Here is a 20,526-nt window from a genome sequence, read left to right as displayed (position 1 = left end):
AAGGCAAGGTGTATTGTCCTAAGGTATTTTCTCAAAATTGTGTGATCTGTGATCAGAAGACGTGTTTGAAGACTAGGTCTTAAAAGGTGGCAACAGCGGTAAGCATCATCACCATTTTTGTAACACCCCGTTAAAGTGCTTGTTCTTTGTACAGAACGTACCTAAATTGGAATGTGTGAAGAATTATGACGGCAATAGTTTCAATAATGTTTAACAGGCTGACTGGGAGAAAGATGAGGTGAGCACACAAATAACAGTCCAAGAGAGGTAGACATATAGACAAAGACTGCTGACAGACACAGGCACAGCTGAATGAACAGAGACCTACAGACGGATGGACAGACAGGCAGGCAGACGGACGGACAGATGCATGAAACAGAACAGAAATCAATATAATGTATTAACATGTGAAGCTGTGAAGTCGTATAACAAGAGCCCAGAAAAACCTTCCATATTAATTACTGTCGACATGGAAAAAATATAATTAGATATGAGAGGGAAACAGAAACTATTTATGGCAACCAAAGGGCCTTGCTTAATGATCAGACTGCAGCTAAAACCTCTATTGATTTTCTCGTTAAAAATACAGCTCAATTAAAGATACAGCTGATTAAAAGACGACTACAAATCACAGCGGCGGATCTGGACATGCTGGGGAAGCTGCGTAACGTGGGACCGCCTGCTGCAGTCAGAGAAAAACATGATTTCACCCTCACCTTCTCTCTCATCACTGCAGTGCAGTGGGAAATGGGGCTACACAGGTATTAGTCTTTTTCCATGTGAAAACCAATATTTGTCAAAGTTGTGACCATTTTCAAATGGAGCTGTGACGCCCACAGGCATACTACTTGTGACAAAACGATGTCTTTAATTTCAGCACTAAAAGCATAAAATCAACGCTGATTATCCACAAACAACAACAATAACGCTGACCTCTGAATACATAAAGCAGAAGTAATCAAACAAACAATACAAATCGACTTTCCTTGTTAAAATGAAGCACCTGCTTAACCCAAGCCAGACCAAGGCTCTTTTTTCCCCTTTCTGCCTCAGCCTTGTCACTGACAAATAAAAACCTTGACAGTCTGTGTACCCTAACCACAGGAGAAGGGCAGAATTACAATGTATAATGGAAAACCTTTCTGTTTCTCATTGAAGACAAAAAAAGCAGTTTAAAGTCTATAAACTGTTTAAGTTTTTTTCTAAGTATAAGTTTTAGCTGTGGAATTATTTTTTTCTTCTTTATTACACTAGATGGGTGGCTGTTTTCTAGAAGGTTTAGGTAGCAAAATTCAAGTTGTGTTCTCAATAGTGTTAAATTATGTTTACATTTACATATCTCTACAGCCAATTTCTGACAATATAAATAAGTATAGTAACATAACCCACCTGTTTTCCCCTGTTTCTCTAATTTCCCTACCTTAAAATAAATCCATATCGATTCAATTCAGTTCCAATCCTGCATTTCTTAAAAACTATTCCCTTATGTTTACATTGGGGGCACAGGTTGTGTTCATAAATACATGCTTTTTATTTATTTTTCTTTTCTATTGATATCTGCATTTATCTGTGGTCAAGACAAGGTAAAGATCTTGTACGAACAAAATGTCTACCTTACACATGAAGAGCTAAAAATATTTTGCCTTCATATGACCACTATGACCACTTTTTTAAACCTTTGTAGAGGTTTTAAAACACATAACTCCAATTCCAACTCAATAATGGAAAATGTAATTTTTAATTGTGAATATTTCCTACATTTCAAGATTTATACTAAATCGTGGCAACATCTGTGTGCGTGTGTACCTGCAGGGAGTTGAGGAGGATGAAGATGTAGGCCATAACAATGGAGAAGGGCACCAAGACACCACACAGCCATGTCAGTCCAAGGATGGGCAGCAACACTAACACTGCTTTCACTGCAGCCCTGTGCACACCCACACACAGAGAAACAAATCATTGCACAAAATGTAAGCTTGGCCAGCTGAGATGGACTGACACCACACCAGATAAAATGAATTGACGTATTCCCTAAAACCTCTCCTTCATTGTCCTGAGATCAATCAGGAGTTTCTTAACTTTTCAGCTCTTTTTGGACAAAATTGAGCGGCTTTGGCATGCTAACTGTTCCATATACAACACTGTGCGGCTGGGAAAGCTCACAGGGTGACAACTTCCCAACTTAAATCTGCCTTAATTCTGTTTAGAGTGGAATTATCTTCCTGCTCAGGTGACCGCCAAACCGCACCAGCTGTGTGTGTGTGTTCATGTGTTTGTGACATGGCAGGCGGTGAGCCCTAGTTTACTCAGCGGAGGAATGTGTTTGAGTTTCCGCGACGGCTGCCACCCAGGGGTGCCAAATGGTTCAAGGCCTGCTTTGAAAACCTTCATAAAGAACCTACTGTGAGCCCTGGTCGGCTGAGGTAGTGAAAAAACATACACACTTTCACATGATTTTCACTGATAGGATCATATACAAGCCCACTAGGGGAAATCTACTGGATCACACGCAGCAGAACTGCAGTCTAATGAGCGAACACCAGTGCCAGAAAAAGAAAGTGAAAGACAATGGCAAAGACAGCAGTGATAGGGCTTGACAAGATATTGTTCTGCATGAACATCACAGTGCAATAGCCACAAAGGATGCCACAGTACACAACATTATAACTAAAGTTAACCTTACAGAAGGTCTGGTTTATCCGATAAATACCATGCAGTTAATTAGGCTGACTGAATTACATTATGGTTACTTTGCCTGCACTGCAAATGGCCAATCACAGTCCTCCTCATTCATTCCAAAGACAGACAGATCAAATAAAACAAGCAAACAAGTGTATTGTGTGGAATAACATGCAGCATATACAGCTATACAATTTACATGTGTAAATATATTTTATGTCATTTCATTGCATATTTCAAAAACTCAAAATATTGCAGTTTTCTATTGTTAAACTTTTTTCCATTATCACTCAGCCTAAGGCAGCAACAAGTATGAGATGATTAAATAATATATAGAAAATGAAACATAAAAATTTTAATATTCTTGCATCACACCATTGCAAGGGATAAGATATTCCTCCATCCAAATATTTTAGAGATCATTTTGAAATATCAATATGTGAATTAGGGTTTCATCAATATGGTTTTCTTGAAGGACAGTACTGTAAAGTGCTGCTAATTCCGGCCTGCAGCTGCTGAGAGATGATATTTTATACTAATGGATTCAGCCCATTCTCCAAGAGTTTCCCCCTAAATGTATTCATAGTCTTTATAATAATAATAATATTAATAGCACTACAGCTGGTACTGTCCCAGTTTATAACATATTTCAAATCAATCAATCCTACTACTGTAAGAAATTCAGTAAAAAGATAAGACCCTGTGATAAATAAAATGTTTAGATGAATTCTATAATATGAAAGAAATGATTCAGAAAACATTTACCTTGTCAATACATTGGAACTAAACAACATTAAAGGCATTTAAATAAGTCATTTAAATAAGCCAATGCTCACCCAACACATCAGAAAACTCCTATGAATCATTTCTGTATCTTGTCAACACTGAAATATACTAAATCCCGAACAAGTGGTTGAAGCTTGGAACCTTTTCTGAAAAGTATTAATGCAATCCATTTAAATTGTACTCCTATCTTGTTTGATAAATGAGGCTTTCCGTTTTAAAATGACAAATCCAATATAAAATCTTGCAGCTGCTTTTTGTTTGACGTCCACTGGCTGCAGCTCATCTGCTCCAAGGCCTGTGGCCTGGGTGAATAATTCTAAAAAAGAGGACAAATGGCGCCTCCTTGTGGTGTGTACCTCATTTGCTCATAGGCTTGTTCTGCAGGACTGGTGCCCATGGCCAACATAATGGACCGTCTCTTCGCTGTGGAGATGGTGATGACAACCACCCTGGTCAGTACCATGATATTCACCTGGAAAAAAAAAAAAAGGAAAGACACAAAAATGAGAGGGGGCAAAGGTAAAGTGACAGAGAGACGGGCACAGAGGAAATGCACTGCAAGAGGGTGAAGAAAATGCAAATCCAAACAGGGAGGAAAAAAGATGAGGAGGCAGACAGATATACATGTTAACGTATCTATGGCTATGAGATCGTGGGAGATGAAAGGAAAGATTAAGGAAATAGAGACACATGCACTTCACTACTGCTTTAAAAAAATGTAGAACAAAATGGCTGAATGTGCCTTGTATTTTAGTATTTTAGCAATTTCAGACAGAACAAATTACATGATATGATTAGGAGTTAATTTTCTGACCATGATGATGAAGATGACTGGCCCAGCGAAGCCCCAGATAACGCCATTCTGGACACTGAGCCAACAGTAGCCGTCAGCCGAGTATTTGCCTGAGGCTGATGCCAGCGTGATAGTGACTATCAGAACTGGCAGACCTGGAAGGACGGGAAAAAAGCACAAAGGAGGAGGAGAGTAACAGAAAGGGAAAAAAAGTATCAGGAACATCAGGAAGAGGAAGGGATACGAGCTACATTAATTGACCATTATGATGAAAATAGTCATATACCTCATGCAAAAATCAATTTTTGTCTTATTTCTATTTATTTACTTCTCACAATATACCAATTCACATAAGATGTCAATCAAAAAGATGTGTGCTAAAAAAAAACAAAATGGGGAATCTGGTTTACATCCATAATTTTACCACATCCTTTATCATTAGATTAAAAAATCCTTCACAGCAAAATCCTGGACATTCACTACACAAGCGTGAAGAAAGTGATTTTGCTGTTGTTAAGTCACTGTACCCCAGCCGATGAGATAGTAATACTTCATGTGTCGGTCCTCGCTTAAGTTGACTGCGACCACCTTGCTCCAGAGCAGCAGACCCTCCACTAGCATCCAGCTAAATGCTGCCATGAAGAAGAGATGGAGGAGTGCCGCCACCAGTGTACACGCCACCTACAAGCACACCAACACAGGCATGCAGATCGATACGTGTTACATTTCACACTACAAGGATCCAGGTAAGGCTCCTGTGACATGCCTTGACAGTAAAAAGTAAAATTAACTTCGATTCACATGTCACAAACATAACAGGCAACTAGTCTCCTTTCACATAGTGCAAAGGGAGACGTTTGGTTTAGTGCTCATTACTCTGGATTCACTAATCTTCAAACAATTTGGAGGTATCCACTAACTGTGTATTCTAATGTACATGTGCATCTAGGATCTTGTACATTTGTCATTCAACTATATTTTGAAAGTTATATCACTTTTCAGAAATATAAATACATGCACTGCAAACAAGCAACAATCAGATCTACAGACTTCAGAGCAGATGAGACATGTATTATTTCACTTTTCTATTGCCAACAAAATCTAGTGTGTGGCTTGTGTCCTGAAAGACACACACAAACACAAAATGTCAGAGGTTAAATAACTATATGTTGGTGATTGATTGCTTAAGGGCAGCTCATGATTGCAGGTGAAGAATTTGGTGGCAGCGGTCACTGAAATCCCATTTACACCAACCACAAACACACAAATTACTGTTTGTTGATGCATGCTTTTAGGAAAGGTACTCCTTGTTAAGAAAATTTCCATCTGCAAATGCTGTTTTAATAATGTAACAAATTTTACAGTGACATTAACTGACTAAGGATTGTATTGAAAATATATTGTCTTCATTGTAATCTGTCACTTTTAGATTAATATCTAATTAAAAACAAAACATTGTGAGGAGGATAAAGAGGACAATGTAAAAATTAACTACTAAAACAATGCTAGAAGAAAAAAAATATTGAAAATAGAACAAATAGAGTTGACCTAATGTGAGAAATACCATAAATTACATCATATATTAAATCCCTGCAACTACCAAATATGTCTATAAATATAAATAAATATGAAAATTCCTTAGCAAAACACTGAAGCACTCCAGACTAATTCTTGTAAATTGGCCCAAACATGTGTTAAAACCTCTTTAAAATCTGAACAATGGTCAGTTAGCACATATATACGGCTACGAAACTGTTTCCAACGAGCAGCCACCTGCCCCCAGGAGTAAAGCCCACCATGACATGACCTGGGGTCAAAGATCCAAGGGTCAAACCAACTAAAGCCCACTGTGTGACCGTGGAGACGACTGGACCATGTGTTCCAGTTGACGGATCAGACATTAGTGGGCACTTTTGCAACATCCAACACTAAGCCATTTGTTGAACTAGGAACCCCAGTATGGATTTGGATTTCAAGTTTCATTAGGGTGTTAAATAAAAACAGTGCTTGGGTTTAAAACAATAGGAACGTAGACAACATTGGGGGACATTATCTATGAGGAAAAGAATATAAAATTCAAAGTTTATTTTATTGTGAAAATCTTTTTATTAATTGTCTTTGGACAACATAATATTCCAGTCTAATAATCGTTTTTCTTGCTTTATAAACAAACAAAAAAAGCATCCTTGTATCTAAACAAACTAGGTTATCATTTGTAAAGTTGCTCCCATTTCCAGCTCCCAACTGATGATCTACGTTTCATGCAAAGTTTGACAGAATCCAAATGCTGTATCCGTCAATGGTCAGCAAATGAGTACAGTCTTACTGTCTGTCCTTCACCTTCATTTGTCAATCCTACGTATTGGCAAATAGAATCAGATGTTTTAGTTGCCTGCCTGTACCTTGTTGTGAATGGCTGAGCCACTGCAGAGCAGTATCACCTGGGCGCAGATCAGAGCGATGAACAGGTTCTTATGAATGGACGTCCTGTCAGATTTGGGGATACTACGGACAGAGACAGGGATAACTTTAAATTCATGACATGATCTTGTCTTAAAATGAGATATGGTTAGAGGTGACAATATTACAACACAGCAATAGCAAAAATTCCAGCACATAAATTGTACATTTAAGAGCATAATAGATCATATCAGTGACTTAACATAACAACCAGTCTATGTGAGCAGCAAAATGAGGCTGAAAACAAAAAACATTACGATGGATGAATGAAAAATGCAAAAGGCCAAGACTTTACCAAATGCAAGGGGCTTAGCATTTACACGGTAGCCATTTAAGACATTTTACAATCCGAGCTGTATCTTCTCCCAGCTAAGCCATCAGCTGAGTTTTAGTATTAGTATGTTAACACGCATGTGAACATTTAGCATGATAATATTTGTGTGATACACACATTACTCTAACTGACCGTGAGTCACTTCTTAATTTCAGAAGTGTCCTGTCATAAACTGAAGTAAAAGACAAGTGTTCATTTTGCAGTGCAGGCAGCTGCAAGCCCAATTAAAGTGAGGAGATCACAAAAAACAAGGGAAGTCATCCCCTGGCAACCACGTCTGTCTGTTCTAAACTTCACGGCAATCCCTCCAATAGTTGTCAGGATATTTGATTTTGTACCACAGTGCTCGACTGATGGACGGGCTGACTGACAAGGATGACTTACAACCAGAAATGTCCCAGGCTATAAAACGGGCTGACTCTGATTAGCTTTGAATCAGTTTATGGATTCTTGTTCGACACTTTCCACCTTGTTGATTGTGTTGCTGCATCATTCCGGATCTGTGCTTTTCATTAATACCTTTCTACCTACCTTTCTCAGATATTATGCATTGTTCCATCTCTGGACACAAAAGCATATTCGGTCTTTAGAACGCATCAATAGGTTAAACATTTCCTTTTCAGATTTCTGTTACCATACAATAAACGACATAGACAGCTGACTCTGGTTTAAAGTGGTACATGAACTCATTACCTCCTGATGGGTTCAGCCTATTTAAGACTAAATTCATACTTGGATCACTGCTTGTGATCACCATAATTTGATGGTGTGATTATGCATGCCTTTATGGACGCATGCACCTCCAGTCTGTCTGTGTGTGTGTCCGTTATGTGTTTGTATGTAACACAAATGCATGTACCTCATATGTCAGCTTGTGTGCGAAATGCATGGCTGCACTCTCTGATTTCAGGACGGGCATAAATCGTCAGGGCAGCGCCTCTGCAGCTGATTGTTGTCCCTCAGTGACCCTAATGTTAATAAATGTCTGCAGGATGCTGCCATAAACCTTCACAGTGGACTCACATGTAGACCACAGTAATTACTGAATTAGCTCTAGTCAATACTCATAGCAGCCTTAGGAAGAGCACATGAGCAATAGAGTGTCAATAATATATCTTACTGGTGTATGGGAGAGAGTGTCATATCAAATCCATGAGGGGATCTGACAGTGGTATATACAGTATGCCTTATAAACACCCTAAATTGGTAGACTGGCAGCAAGAACAAATTCCTACGGATTTAAATTTATTGATGCAATTAGTTGGTGGAAATCCAAATTTCCCAAATGAAAAAAACAAATTGGAAAGTCCTGCACTGGCCAATGGGAAGGCCTTACCTTGAACTGACTCCAAAGGTTGATCATATTCCACATAAGCATACCTAAATGTTGTCATTAGCTTCACTGTTATTCTTACTAATATCAGTTTAATTGGTTTTGAGATCTTCTCCCACAAACACAAAAAAAATTATTTGAAAAAGCAGAATAATTCTGATGTTCGTGGCACAGAAATAGTCAGATTTTAACACAGAATATCTTATTAGTATCTTCAAAAACAGTGTCATATGTAGATGCTAATTCAACTCTTGTGTTATTGTAAATATATAACTATTATAATAAATGTTTTGCCCAACAGGAAGAGGGACAGAGGCTGAGTTGGCATCGTTGGCAAGCAGGATATGAAAATCTGGTACTCACTCTAGCACTGTGAACAGCATTAAGGTCACCACCAGAGCACACAGAGACGCGCCGGAGCCAATGAACGTCAGCTTGGTCAATATAAGCTCTTCCTCAGGACTCCACTGGGACATTGGGGAAAGGTAGTTGTAAGATGCAGAGAGGGAAAAAGAGAAAGAGAGGAGAATGTTGTGAAAATATCACAGGTGTGAACCATCTGATGTCTTCTCAAAGACAATGAATTCCTGCCCCATAGCTGTATGTGTAACAGCTGAATGCCAAAAATGTCAAAAATTGTCAGTGGTCTGCTAATGGTTTTCCTTTTTGCTTGTTTCCCTCCCTTTCATGTACTTTGTATAAACAGAAAGAACAGTTCTACAAATGAATTCTTCAACAGGAGAGGCACAATGGGAATGAAGCCTGTTGGTTAATATAGTGTACTACAAATCTTCCCCACAATTTTAGAGGTCAAAGATCACAACGTGGATACAGATTTCACATTTAGACTTAGATGTAGGGGTGGGCGGTATGACCTAAAATTTACATCATAGTTTTTATTTTGTTCATCACTACATTCACGTACGGCAGCAACAAAAACACATAGCGTTGCGGCGCGCAGCGGAGGGGGTTTGAGTGTGATAACCAAAACAGCTGAGATTGTGTTGCAGTATGAAGTGTGAAGATAATTTTACACCTGGCTATGCAAGACAACACAGAATGATGAAAATCCAAGCTACTACTGTGGTTATTGCTGCAAATGATGCCCAACATTTATGGTTTCTCTTGGCAGTCCCTCAGTATTAAATACTTCAACACTGTTCAAGCATGTGGGTCTACAATTGATGCTACCAGCTAAGTTAGCAGTGGTATATGCTGATGCCAAATTCATACCTGCATGTTATTGCAGCCGCAGTAAAGCACATTTTTAATATGCTAAACCCTTTGTCACAGTACTGACGGTACTGCAAATCCATTAAGAGCAGAACGTGACAGTGGTGAAACGGGTATACTGCCCACCCCACTAAGATATATATCACATATGATCAACAAGATGTCAGTTCTAAAATTTCCCCACACCACTCATTACCTTACCCACAGTTTAAATTTGATTAGTTTACATTTTCCATCTTGCAACTTCCAATTCAGTATGTGTGATTTCACTCATTCCATCGCATCTCATGAGTTACCTTCGACTCCAGGTAATTCATTAGCACTGCAAAGTTTGTGGTGTGGTTACATAGACAGGAAGTGACACCAGAGCCGGCAAAGGTCACCCTGCAACCATCGCCGGACCAGCTGTTGGTATGATTATGCCTATACAGCACAATACACAAGCAAAGACACACATAAACACACATTCACTATTAGTTCCAGTGAGAAGAGACATTTAGTATTAAACATGAGGGGTTAAGTATACAGTATAAGGGTTTCATATCTGTCTGTCTGAGGATCGTTGTGTTCAATATTAAAGATAAACAGAATCAAAGAGTGAAATATGTATGAAAAATTAATAGAAAACAACAAGAGACCACCAGTTCATCATTTACTCCAACAGTCTCAATCTCTTATCGCAGTAACACATTAAGTTATCAGGGCAGTTCATGTGACTGTGTTGTTTATCAAACTTACACCAAGCTGAAGTTCCAAAAGGCACAAACAGGAGTAACACGCTGTGAATACTCCACCTAGAAACAGAAACACATGTTTGCACTTGTTTTCTTTCTGGCATTTTCTCTCATTATATATTACTTCAGCCACTAAGCAGCCAAAAGGGACATGGATAAAAGCCATGTGGTGCTGGCTGCGAGATTAAAATCTGTGTGTAGTAACATATTGCATTTGGTCAACAACTACATTTCAACTGCTATCCCTAAGGAAGGGTTACTTTTTATAAAATTTCTGCCATCAGCATGGATTTCAGTTTCAAGCCAGATATGAATCTTCTGAGAACTTTCAAAAAGCAAAGCTGTACTGAAAAGTGTTCATCTAAACAAGCTGTACATTGCAGAACCAATTTTACACTCCTAAACCTCATATACTACATGATTTTATCACTTGACTGTCAACGGGCTGTCTGGTTGCTCCAGAGTAGAACTGACTTGGTCTAACCTTGTTCAATCAGTCATGATGTTCAAATATGTATAGCTGATATGATGAGCATAATAATCGCCCCCCTATACAATGGACAATACCACATGTGATGAGAAAAGGGTATATTCGACGGCCACAGGGATTGTTTGGGCCTTGGAGGCATCACGGACGGTGGCTGATATGACAGCAGAAGCCAGGTGACCTGGGAGGATTCTGGGAAAGCAGGCAATGGTTAGCACTTACATCTGTCTCACAACTTGAAAGATCATAAATACATGAAAAGCTTCAATCCAAACTACTGGTATCAACTCTCTGAATGTTCCCTTCTCTTTGAAAATGATGAAAGTAGAAGTGCAAGCACACCTTACTCCTTACTGGTTTATTTTTGGCCTGTTATTATAGAATAAGGGCATGTTCAAAAAACTAAACAAGTCTACCAATCTGCTCTAATACTACTCAATCTGCTTAAGTGAAGTACATTCTTGTCATAATGTCTTCAAATGACAAATTTTTCATTTTTGTAGCCAAAGGGCCGGAGGCAATGACAGTTCTTTAACTTTAAATATGGTTTGAAAGTAGTTTGACATTCGGTAACACGCTTCCACATTATATGGCATGAGGTGGCGATGCTTTGCTTAGTGAGAAACGCTAAAAATGATATCTAAAATTAGTGCTGAATTTGACACCAGATGGAAAAAGAAGGTAAGTACATTAGAATAGAGTTTACATGTCTTCACTTAGATTCGAGCAAATATGGGCCATTTTTAATAAATTACTTTTACTGTATCTCACATTAAACATTGTGGTTTCTGCAGATGAGATGCTTATACTGTAGCGACTATTTTCCAGAACTGATGAGCTATTACTTTTATTGCGAATACAATATGCTACTAATGAGCATGTTTGTGTTCGTGAGCGTCTGTGAAATGGCTAAGAATGGTCTACAAGTAGACTGTAAGACAGGGGTCGGGAACCAATGGCTCGCGAGCCAGATGTGGCTCTTTTGACGGCCGCATCTGGCTCGCAGACAAATCCTTTGCGCACGCGCGAGCCAGCGACTAGAAAGCCGGTTCGCAGTCATTTCAGTGGGAAAGTGGCAAACATACATGTCGTTGTGTCTATCTATTTATCTATCTATCCATCAATCACAAAGGCAACGCAGATGAGGCAACGCAGATCGGGTAGTGACAGGCACTGTTTAAGTGAGGCTGCCGTATTTTGCTGTCGAAAATAGCGGTCGATGTGCGCATGGGCGCACTACGGCTTGTCGTTAATCCCGCTGTCAGCTAACTAATTTTTGACACGCTTCTGAGAAGATGGCTAAAAGAAAAAAAGACGACGAGTATCGTACTTTTCTGCAGGAATGGACAGAGGAATTTGCCTTTGTGGAGAAAGCTGGTTCTGCGGTGTGTCTAATATGCAATGATAAAATTGCATCTATGAAGCGGTCAAATATAAAGCGGCACGTCGACACACGCCGCTTTATATTATACATGCTGCATTTGCATCGAAATATCCTACTTGTATTTTTAGTTTTAAACATATTGTATGGCTCTCCTGGAATTTCATTCAAAAATATGTGGTGTTCATGGCTCTCTCATCCAAAAAGGTTCCCAACCCCTGCTGTAAGAGAATCATCAGGAAAACTATAGCCAACCTTTTAACTTTCTCTTGGTGACTCAGTGCAGGCTCCTCGGCTCCAGACACAATCTCACTCAAATGACTGTAGTGGGTATGAATAAACATCAATTCTTTGTATCCTGGTTAGAGAGAGAGGAGGATTTTATTTTGATTATATTTATATTTAAATATGCTGCAAGTATTTAGACAAACTCGCATTGTAAAAGATCTACAGCAACTTTAACATGAGTTGATTCAGTTAGTATTTTATTTATGTGATAGATGAGTACAGGGGTTTTACTTTGAAGTTATTACAATTCTTTAGCCATAAGACGGTAGTAAAAATGGCAATTAAATTTTGAGTGTTTGAGCATTTTTTTTTCTTCTCATTTCAGTTAGACTGCACAACAAATGCATTAGTGTGTGTGTGTTTCCTACCCAGTGTGTGCATCCTCTGGAGCTCAGTGTCAGGGATAAGCAACTCATTCTGACCACTGCTGCTGGCGGTGTGAGAGCCGACCGCAGATGGCTTGAAGACGTGTCGACAGCTCTCGTCAGACAGCTTCTGCCACTTCATGTACACATCTGGCAACAAAGACAGCAAAAGACACTGAGACAATAGAGACAGATTAACAATAATAGCAACCATGAACAGAAATGCAACAATCTTTTTTTATGTATCAGTGTTACAAAAAGACCTACCAACGATTTCGGTCATTAACATTACATATGGTACACAAATTATTCCCTGACTTCTGACCATGAAACAACTGCAAACACAAGGCGATGGAGGAGTGGAATATCATATAAAAAGCTACAATAGCCCTAATATAAACAAACAAGAAAAAAATAGAAAATGCAGTACTGATCTCCACATCACAATAATGCTGCCATTTTTCTTTGAGTGAAATGTGTCATACAGTTCTGTGAATAAAATGACCTGCGCTGAAATCCTATTTCGCACCTACCTACAGTTTCTCCATAAACTTTGATCACCACTGAAATAATGCTGCCTGTATTTTGAACTAAACACTGACAGCTAATCAATATTTTCTTTGAAGACATTACCTATGTTCTTGGTTGAAAGAGTGAAGCCTCTTCCCTCAGCAGATAGCATGTCTGCAAGAATTTCAGTGAGATTGTCAATGCTCTTGACAACATTAAATGGCCCCACACTGACCTGTACAAGAAATACAGACCCAACAACATAAAGTCAGACTGTGATTCGTGGAGGAGAAAGGACAACTTTCCTTGGTATAAACACAGGTCATTCCCTCACCCCGTCTTCTGTCAGGCCCATCCACTGTGTAGCCATGTGGGGCTCCAGCATCAAACTTGCCATCTTTACGTAGTTGGTAGCAATGGACACCATGACCTCTGCTGCATCGACTCTGGCAGAGTGAGCGCTAGCGAGTGCAGTCAGGTCCATCTCAATCATCTGGGTGAGGTAGAGGACATCGCTGGAGGTGAGGAGGTTTGGGCCACCGGCCTCCAAAGTATGCAGAACAGCCTGGGTCAGCTGCCGCAGCAAAGTCAGGTCTCTGTCCCAAGAGGTGTTACCGCTCAGCTCTTCCATCACCTGCGGAAAAGACGGATAGATAAATACAAACTTTATTACCTATAAAAGATGGTTGTAATGCTGCTAAATGACTAATTCCCTGTCTACACACCTCAGGACCACAGTCAATTCCATTCACTCTAGGATTTTGACCCTGTTAGTTATGATAAACAATATCCACTTGGGGAAGTGCAAAAAAAAAAAAAAGGTTACTACTTTCCTGACTGTCACAAGATCTACTAAAATAGAAAGAACTAAAGTGATGATGTGCTACACCTAAACTGTCCAACTCACAGGTTTGGTCAGAGGATTCTTGCTCAATCTACTAAAGAATGGTGTCTTTGGCAAAGAGATAACATCCAGCACGTCTGCAAACAGGAACAGAGACAAACATAATGCAATAAATTTAGTCTGTTACTGAGTAACACAACATATTGCAGTCATAGACATTTAAATAAATGTCTTTGCTATGTTGGCACTGTCAACAACAAATAAATTGGCAACCATGGTATTTATTTGCATGGCAATGCTAAGGTAATGCTCTATTTTCAAGGTCTCTAAGTTTAGATAAATCAGACCAAATCATCACGTTGCATCAAGAATAAAGTGCATACAAATTCATTGGCTTTATTATTATTATTATTACATTGGTACCTTTCTTAAACTGGCAGACAGCACCTCTGAATGAGTCACACTTGACTTCGCCCCAGCTCTCAATAACAGGGTCAAAGATGCCACAATCCTCGTCAGACTGAGGGCTGTGGAACAACTCAAAGGGCAAACTTTGATTCTGCAAAGAATTTCCGTCTAGGAGGGAATCCAAGAACAGATTTGCTAAGAAAGTGAAGAAAATGGTGAAGATTATTCATTTTTACAAATGAAAGAGAGACACGTCAACACTGATTGTCATGTCTAGTTGCAGTATTATGGATATTATGGATAATGTTAAACTTCAGAAGTCTTGCACAGACAAAATATCAAATAGCTCATCAAGGTATAATTCAAGGCAGGTTTCATTAGCCACAAAAACAAACACATTGACAGTAAATTAAAAACTAAATTGCATTATTACATGTTTGTATGTAATGGAATTATTTTTTTATTATTATATTTATTATTTAATTATTACCCCCACTCCCAAACATTACCTCCATAAAGTTGTTGCTGAGCTAAAACTCCTTCAGCCAAAAAGCTGTACTTAGTTAAGTAAGTTGTCAGTATGTTCAATAATGACCCAAATAATTTCTGATCTGCTGTCTCTATGGCTAATGTACAACTAACTGTATACACCACCTTTGTTCACCAGCCACAGCGACCGCTAGGTTTATCAATTTCACTACCTACTTTACAAATTCATCTGCATTTGGCTGTTGGCGGGTGCTAATTTCCAACCCTGGCACCAGGTTCTGTCGTGTTAGTTAAAGTCTTATAACTGAAAGATGGAAGGATCAATCCTGGCAACAGCAAGCCCTTAAAAAGCTGTTGTACACAAACCCTGACTGTCTGTAAGCTGATCTTCAGATCGGCACATTAATTCCTACTCTGTAACTGAAAAATCACTGAAGGAGTGCAAGCTCACTATTCTTTCTGCGTGTTCAGTTCCAGGAGGGGGAGTCAGTGTTTTGGATTCTCATTACTCACTGGGGAGCATGATGTCAGAACGGGAGAAGTTTGTTTTGAAGGGTGGGATTCAGAGTGACGTGAGTCACAAAACATTTACAAGAACCATTAGAAGCCCTACCGTCTGCCAATTACAACTTGGTCACCATCTCCCCTATTCATTGGAGGGTGAAAGCAAGAGAGAGCAAGGGAGACAGAAATTTCCTCTTTCCTTCAATCTCAATAAACTTAGTCATTCTTAATGCGGGAAAGAAAAATTGTGTGTGTTTGTGTGTGTGTTTACTTCGAGTATATGAAGGGTTGCCAAAGCATAACACAAATTCAGAGGGGATTAGGGATATCCTGATCAAGCTTTTTCAATGATCCCTATCTGAGTCATTTAATGAGTATCTGCCAACACCAAGTCCTAAAATTATATTTATATTTTCCTACAAAACACAATTACATGGTGTAATATAACTAGGGTAGGGTGGACCAATAATAGCACTGAATTTACAAAGCAGCTACCGTGTGCATACGCAATAACCTAATGCAATATAGGTTATTCACAGTTAATAACTGAAAACACAATTATTGTTCTTGTTTTAGTGATGTTTATTGTTGATGAATGGTGTTTATGATGTTTATTCAGTGTTTGGTAACGCAGTAGAAAGCCCAAACTGATTTGAAAAGCTGCCAGTTTGGTGTATTTACTGTATGTAATGGAGAGAAGCTTCAAAATAAACTTAAGGGTCAGGTGGAATAACTTACTCTACAAAAAATAATCTAACAAAGTGAGTGAACTTCGCAGTTTGCCTGTCTTTTAAAACACTGAGGCATTGCAGCTATAGATCAGGATGTTTCCTTAAATTACTCTGAAACAGTCATATGTTGTTGACAACACCGAACATTAATGTCATCATGATTGGACCTAATAAGAGAGATTAGGGGAGTGTGGATGTAGAGGAAGATGAAAGAGACAGAGCAGATGTATCTGTAATTTATTCATAGCATTTATTTTATCCTGCTTGGAATGCCAGATGGGTGGAGTTACCACATCAAGCCAGCTCAAATCTTGGCATGTTACTGAAAAGTGAGTAGTCCAAAATGACTTTCAAATGGTCTCTGTGTGATTGTTTTTTTTTCTGCATAGCAACCCCACCCAGCCCTAGTGCCAAAGTAGCTAAACTGTAAACAGAATTTGAAAGTAATGCTGAACTATACCAATGGACCTTGTGGATAGATGTTTCTTCTGTCTTTTACGGTGTAAACTATTCCTGCACTTCCCTGGATTAAATTAGCTTGATTTAGGTTCTGGCAACCCTTCAGCTTCTTCCCCTACCGTCATGCTGCGTCCTAATAAATGTACCTTGACATGGGTTGTCTCTCCAGAGCTTCGTAAGGGAGGACTCAATTTCCATGGCTGCTCCACTCCACTTGAACACCAGCCCAGAGGAAATGGGTGAACACTCATTTTCCATGGTGTAGATTTCGCTGCTGTTCAGTACACGATCCCATATGTGCAGCTCTGTGATGCTCCCTGAGAAGGACTCATCCTTCTTAAAAGAGCCTCCAAAGGTATCCTGCTCCTGTCCAATAATGAAAAGGCCGTCACGACCAACGCTGTCAGAACTGTTTAGGCCATCACCCCTAGAGACCAACTGGCCATGACTAAATAGTGCCCAGCGTCCACCATTCTGAGTCCAAGAAACGCACACCGAGTGCCATGAGTCGTCATGGTCGAAGGCTTCATGATAAGGTCCATGAATGCCATGGACCAGCAGAGCCAGCTGAACAAGCTTGCCCTGGATCAGATTTGCACGGAGCTGGAATTCATTAATATATGACTGGATGGAATAAGAGAAGATGGTGGAAATTCCAAAGCAATTTGGATCAAAGCGCAGACGTGTGCAAACAGTCACTGAGCCCATGGAGGGGAACTTATGTAGGAGACGTGCATTCTTCCTGTCCGAGCGCCCGGTGAACTCCAGAATCAGGGTCTGGAATGAACCTTTGGTTTCACCCCAAACAGAGAGAAGAAAGAGGCATTACTATGAAGGAAAAATCTTGGTACAGCTCAAGGAAAAGATCGAAACTAATCATAAAATTGCACTTTGTGGTCTTATTCCTACTATAAACACTCTCTATTTACTGTAGCTAAGACTGTTATGTGGGAGCATAGTAAGTCTGATCTTATATTCTATTACATTTCAAGTCAGCGCGTAAGGAAATGAGAAAAACAATGAGCCTACTATTAAAAAAGAAAAGGTGCTAATACATTCATTTTAGGTGTCACAAATGGCAAACTGAACCTACTTGTCAGATGTGTCATGACTTTCCTGGCAATCCACACGGGCTGAGAGATGTTCAAGGATTTTAAAAAGCTGGTTAGCTCTTGCTTCTCTACTGAGTTGGAGACAGTGGCTAAAGCCCCAGAGCGCTGACTGCACAGTTCCCCTGCACTGTTCCACTGCAGGCGATCAGGCACATACTCATAGTAGGATTCATCGTATGTCAGAGTCCTGGTTTGCACCGTAAAAGCTGTTCAACAAGAAGAAAAGAAGAAATTGGTGGAGAGATACAAAGCAGACAGCACTGGTAAAAATTCAGGCTGTGACTGATAGATCTGGGATATCTGGGATGTCATGCTACGCTTTGGCATCTTAAAGTGATAGAACAGCACCACTGTTTAAACTAAAATGACTGATAATGTGAGAACAAATTTGACAGATTGCTGCATTTCCCACGTACATTTTTTTTTTTTACTATACAAATAATACTAGTGACACCTATAGAAAGCTCAAGTCGGGCTTTCATTCAGAATTTACAGCCAGCCACCAGCCAAGAGATGATGGAAATGTACCAAGCCTTTCTGTTGAGCTATGACAGACAGGTAACACACTGTTGAACACTTGCGTCTGTTCCATACACAAGTCAAATCTCCATCTAAATGTACATACACTTATAGAAGATTAACCAAAGGGAAGGTGAACTGATGTGCATTTCCATCCACTACTGTTATGCAAACATGTTGAACCATTGCGGAAGAGGATGTAATGAAAAGGGCACCAGTCAAACCTCAAACAATGGGAAACACGATGGAAATGTGCCATTTAAGCTTATTTTATGCATTCTTTCAGGCACATTACAGCCTCTCCATTAGTCCACACAGATCTGATGTTTGTGTCTGCCGCCATTTTTTTCTCATGACCCCGCTAGCAGCAGGTAAGTGAGAAAATCACATTTAGATGACAATGCTTTAAGGAACTTAAGCATTGATGCTAACTAGCCTCTTATCTTTAGTGAAACCTCTATCTTAGTAGTTAGCAGTTAAGGACAGCGCTACTTGCTAGGTGTGGTACACTAGCTAAGTTAGCCAGTTACTTGGTATAAAGTTAACGGGCGCCTTTGTCTGGCCTTCTTAAATGAAAAGGTGTTTAACTTTAGAGAAATAAAAGGTGACTCACCTGATATATAGCTGTGAAAACAAACCTGAAACATACAGCAAGTTCAAGTTTAGCTCATCACTGAAGGTATTTTCTTTCCTAATAAGATAAACACAACAGGTGTCCTAATTAACGGAAGATGTGTTTATGAACGAGGGAGGGACGAAGAACGCCTGTGATTCCTCCACCAAGTTGGTTAGTTAGCTAGTTGTTGTCTATCATAACTTAGCACCATGTATTATAGCACTCATGGATCAAATAAAAAAAATGTAACCTTTGGAATAAATTGAATCCCTGACTAATTTAAACAGTGAGCCATACCATTAAATTAGTATTAGAGAGCATGCAATTTTAATTGCGCAGTAATTCAGAACACAAGGACCTGAGCCCTGATCTTGATCGACTTTCTAGCCAATCAGAAGCGAGTATTTACACTCGCAACAAATGACTTTCCAACAGGAAACTACAGACTATTAGTCCAGGAATATAAATCAGTGTAATTAATACAGAAAACGTGCAATAAGGCAATAAGAATCTCATTTTAAATTCCACAAATATTAATAGAAAGACAGAAAACCATCCATAACGACAGAACCGGTTTCAGTTCATGGCATTATTATGGCTTTTCCTTACATTTTCACACCTGTAAGAGCGGTTGAAAAAACAGCCATAACACACGTGTGATCACGCTGGGTGTCTAATTGTCGTTGAGGAATGAGTCAGAAAAATGGAAGCTACTGGGATGTGGGCGTTTTACACAGCTCTGAAAAATGTTGCTAAAAGCCGACAATATGTCTAAAATGTAAAGTGAAAACGTAAATACAAAGATTAAGTACTTACAAGCAGGCCTAAACTGGTGAATAGTAACCAGTGCATCCTGAAAAAAAACAACAACATCTTCATTAGCTGAGAAATAAAATCAAAATGAAATTCTGTTTCATCGTACGAGGCTTTCTTCTGTCGGTCAGGCATAATAAAACATAAGACATAAATTGTTTTACCTGAATTATTTGTCTTGCTAAAAACTTTTTTTGCGCGTCTTCTCATTCCAATCCCGTCGTGTCTGTGAACGCAGCATGCAACCACTCCTTAAAACTACGTTTTTTTGTTGTTGTTGTTGTTTTCTATTTCCACTAGTTGTAAGGTTACTCAATGTATGTCTTCTTGTCAGCTGTGCTCTGTCAGTCCGTCTCTGAAGTACAGAAGGAACCCTGGCGGAAACTGACTGCTTACAGCATGAGGGGAGGATGCAGAGAAAGCTGCAGAGGAGGAGTGGGTGTGACCTGCAGCGAGCAGAGGGTTACCAAAAGTAGGGTTCAAGGACCTCCGGGAGCCCTTGAGTGGCTTTCAGGGCGTCAACTCAAGCTAGAGGCTTCCACAATGACATAATATACAAATAAATGTGAATCAAGTTAATGGAAGCAGCCTTACGTTTATCTAATTTCCCATTCCCATAACACAGTGAGATTCATGTATAAAGATTAA

General features: G+C 39.4%; 1 protein-coding gene across 1 annotated transcript in view; it reads right to left on the bottom strand.

Annotated features, from left to right (window-relative positions):
* Nucleotides 1-20,183, bottom strand: part of LOC121605777 (adhesion G-protein coupled receptor D2) — a 92,499-nt gene extending 72,316 nt beyond the window's left edge. The window contains exons 1-20 of the mRNA XM_041935850.1: nucleotides 20,043-20,183; nucleotides 19,882-19,918; nucleotides 19,063-19,087; nucleotides 17,912-18,136; nucleotides 16,965-17,606; nucleotides 14,651-14,803; nucleotides 14,291-14,364; nucleotides 13,718-14,017; nucleotides 13,507-13,618; nucleotides 12,877-13,023; nucleotides 12,476-12,578; nucleotides 10,920-11,031; nucleotides 10,357-10,412; nucleotides 9,915-10,041; nucleotides 8,749-8,852; nucleotides 6,661-6,763; nucleotides 4,786-4,939; nucleotides 4,280-4,413; nucleotides 3,822-3,937; nucleotides 1,807-1,927 (exon numbers count right to left, since the gene is read on the bottom strand). Of these exons, the coding sequence (XP_041791784.1) occupies nucleotides 1,807-1,927; nucleotides 3,822-3,937; nucleotides 4,280-4,413; nucleotides 4,786-4,939; nucleotides 6,661-6,763; nucleotides 8,749-8,852; nucleotides 9,915-10,041; nucleotides 10,357-10,412; nucleotides 10,920-11,031; nucleotides 12,476-12,578; nucleotides 12,877-13,023; nucleotides 13,507-13,618; nucleotides 13,718-14,017; nucleotides 14,291-14,364; nucleotides 14,651-14,803; nucleotides 16,965-17,606; nucleotides 17,912-18,136; nucleotides 19,063-19,087; nucleotides 19,882-19,917 (2,844 nt within the window). The 5' untranslated portion in view covers nucleotide 19,918; nucleotides 20,043-20,183. The remainder of the gene's footprint in view (nucleotides 1-1,806; nucleotides 1,928-3,821; nucleotides 3,938-4,279; nucleotides 4,414-4,785; nucleotides 4,940-6,660; nucleotides 6,764-8,748; nucleotides 8,853-9,914; nucleotides 10,042-10,356; nucleotides 10,413-10,919; nucleotides 11,032-12,475; nucleotides 12,579-12,876; nucleotides 13,024-13,506; nucleotides 13,619-13,717; nucleotides 14,018-14,290; nucleotides 14,365-14,650; nucleotides 14,804-16,964; nucleotides 17,607-17,911; nucleotides 18,137-19,062; nucleotides 19,088-19,881; nucleotides 19,919-20,042) is intronic.
* Between the last annotated feature and the right edge of the window lie 343 nt (nucleotides 20,184-20,526).

This window comes from Chelmon rostratus, chromosome 4, assembly GCF_017976325.1.
Source record: "Chelmon rostratus isolate fCheRos1 chromosome 4, fCheRos1.pri, whole genome shotgun sequence".
NCBI lineage: Eukaryota > Metazoa > Chordata > Actinopteri > Chaetodontiformes > Chaetodontidae > Chelmon > Chelmon rostratus.
Note: the sequence above shows the minus strand (reverse complement) of the source record. Positions and strands in the feature narration are given on the sequence as shown.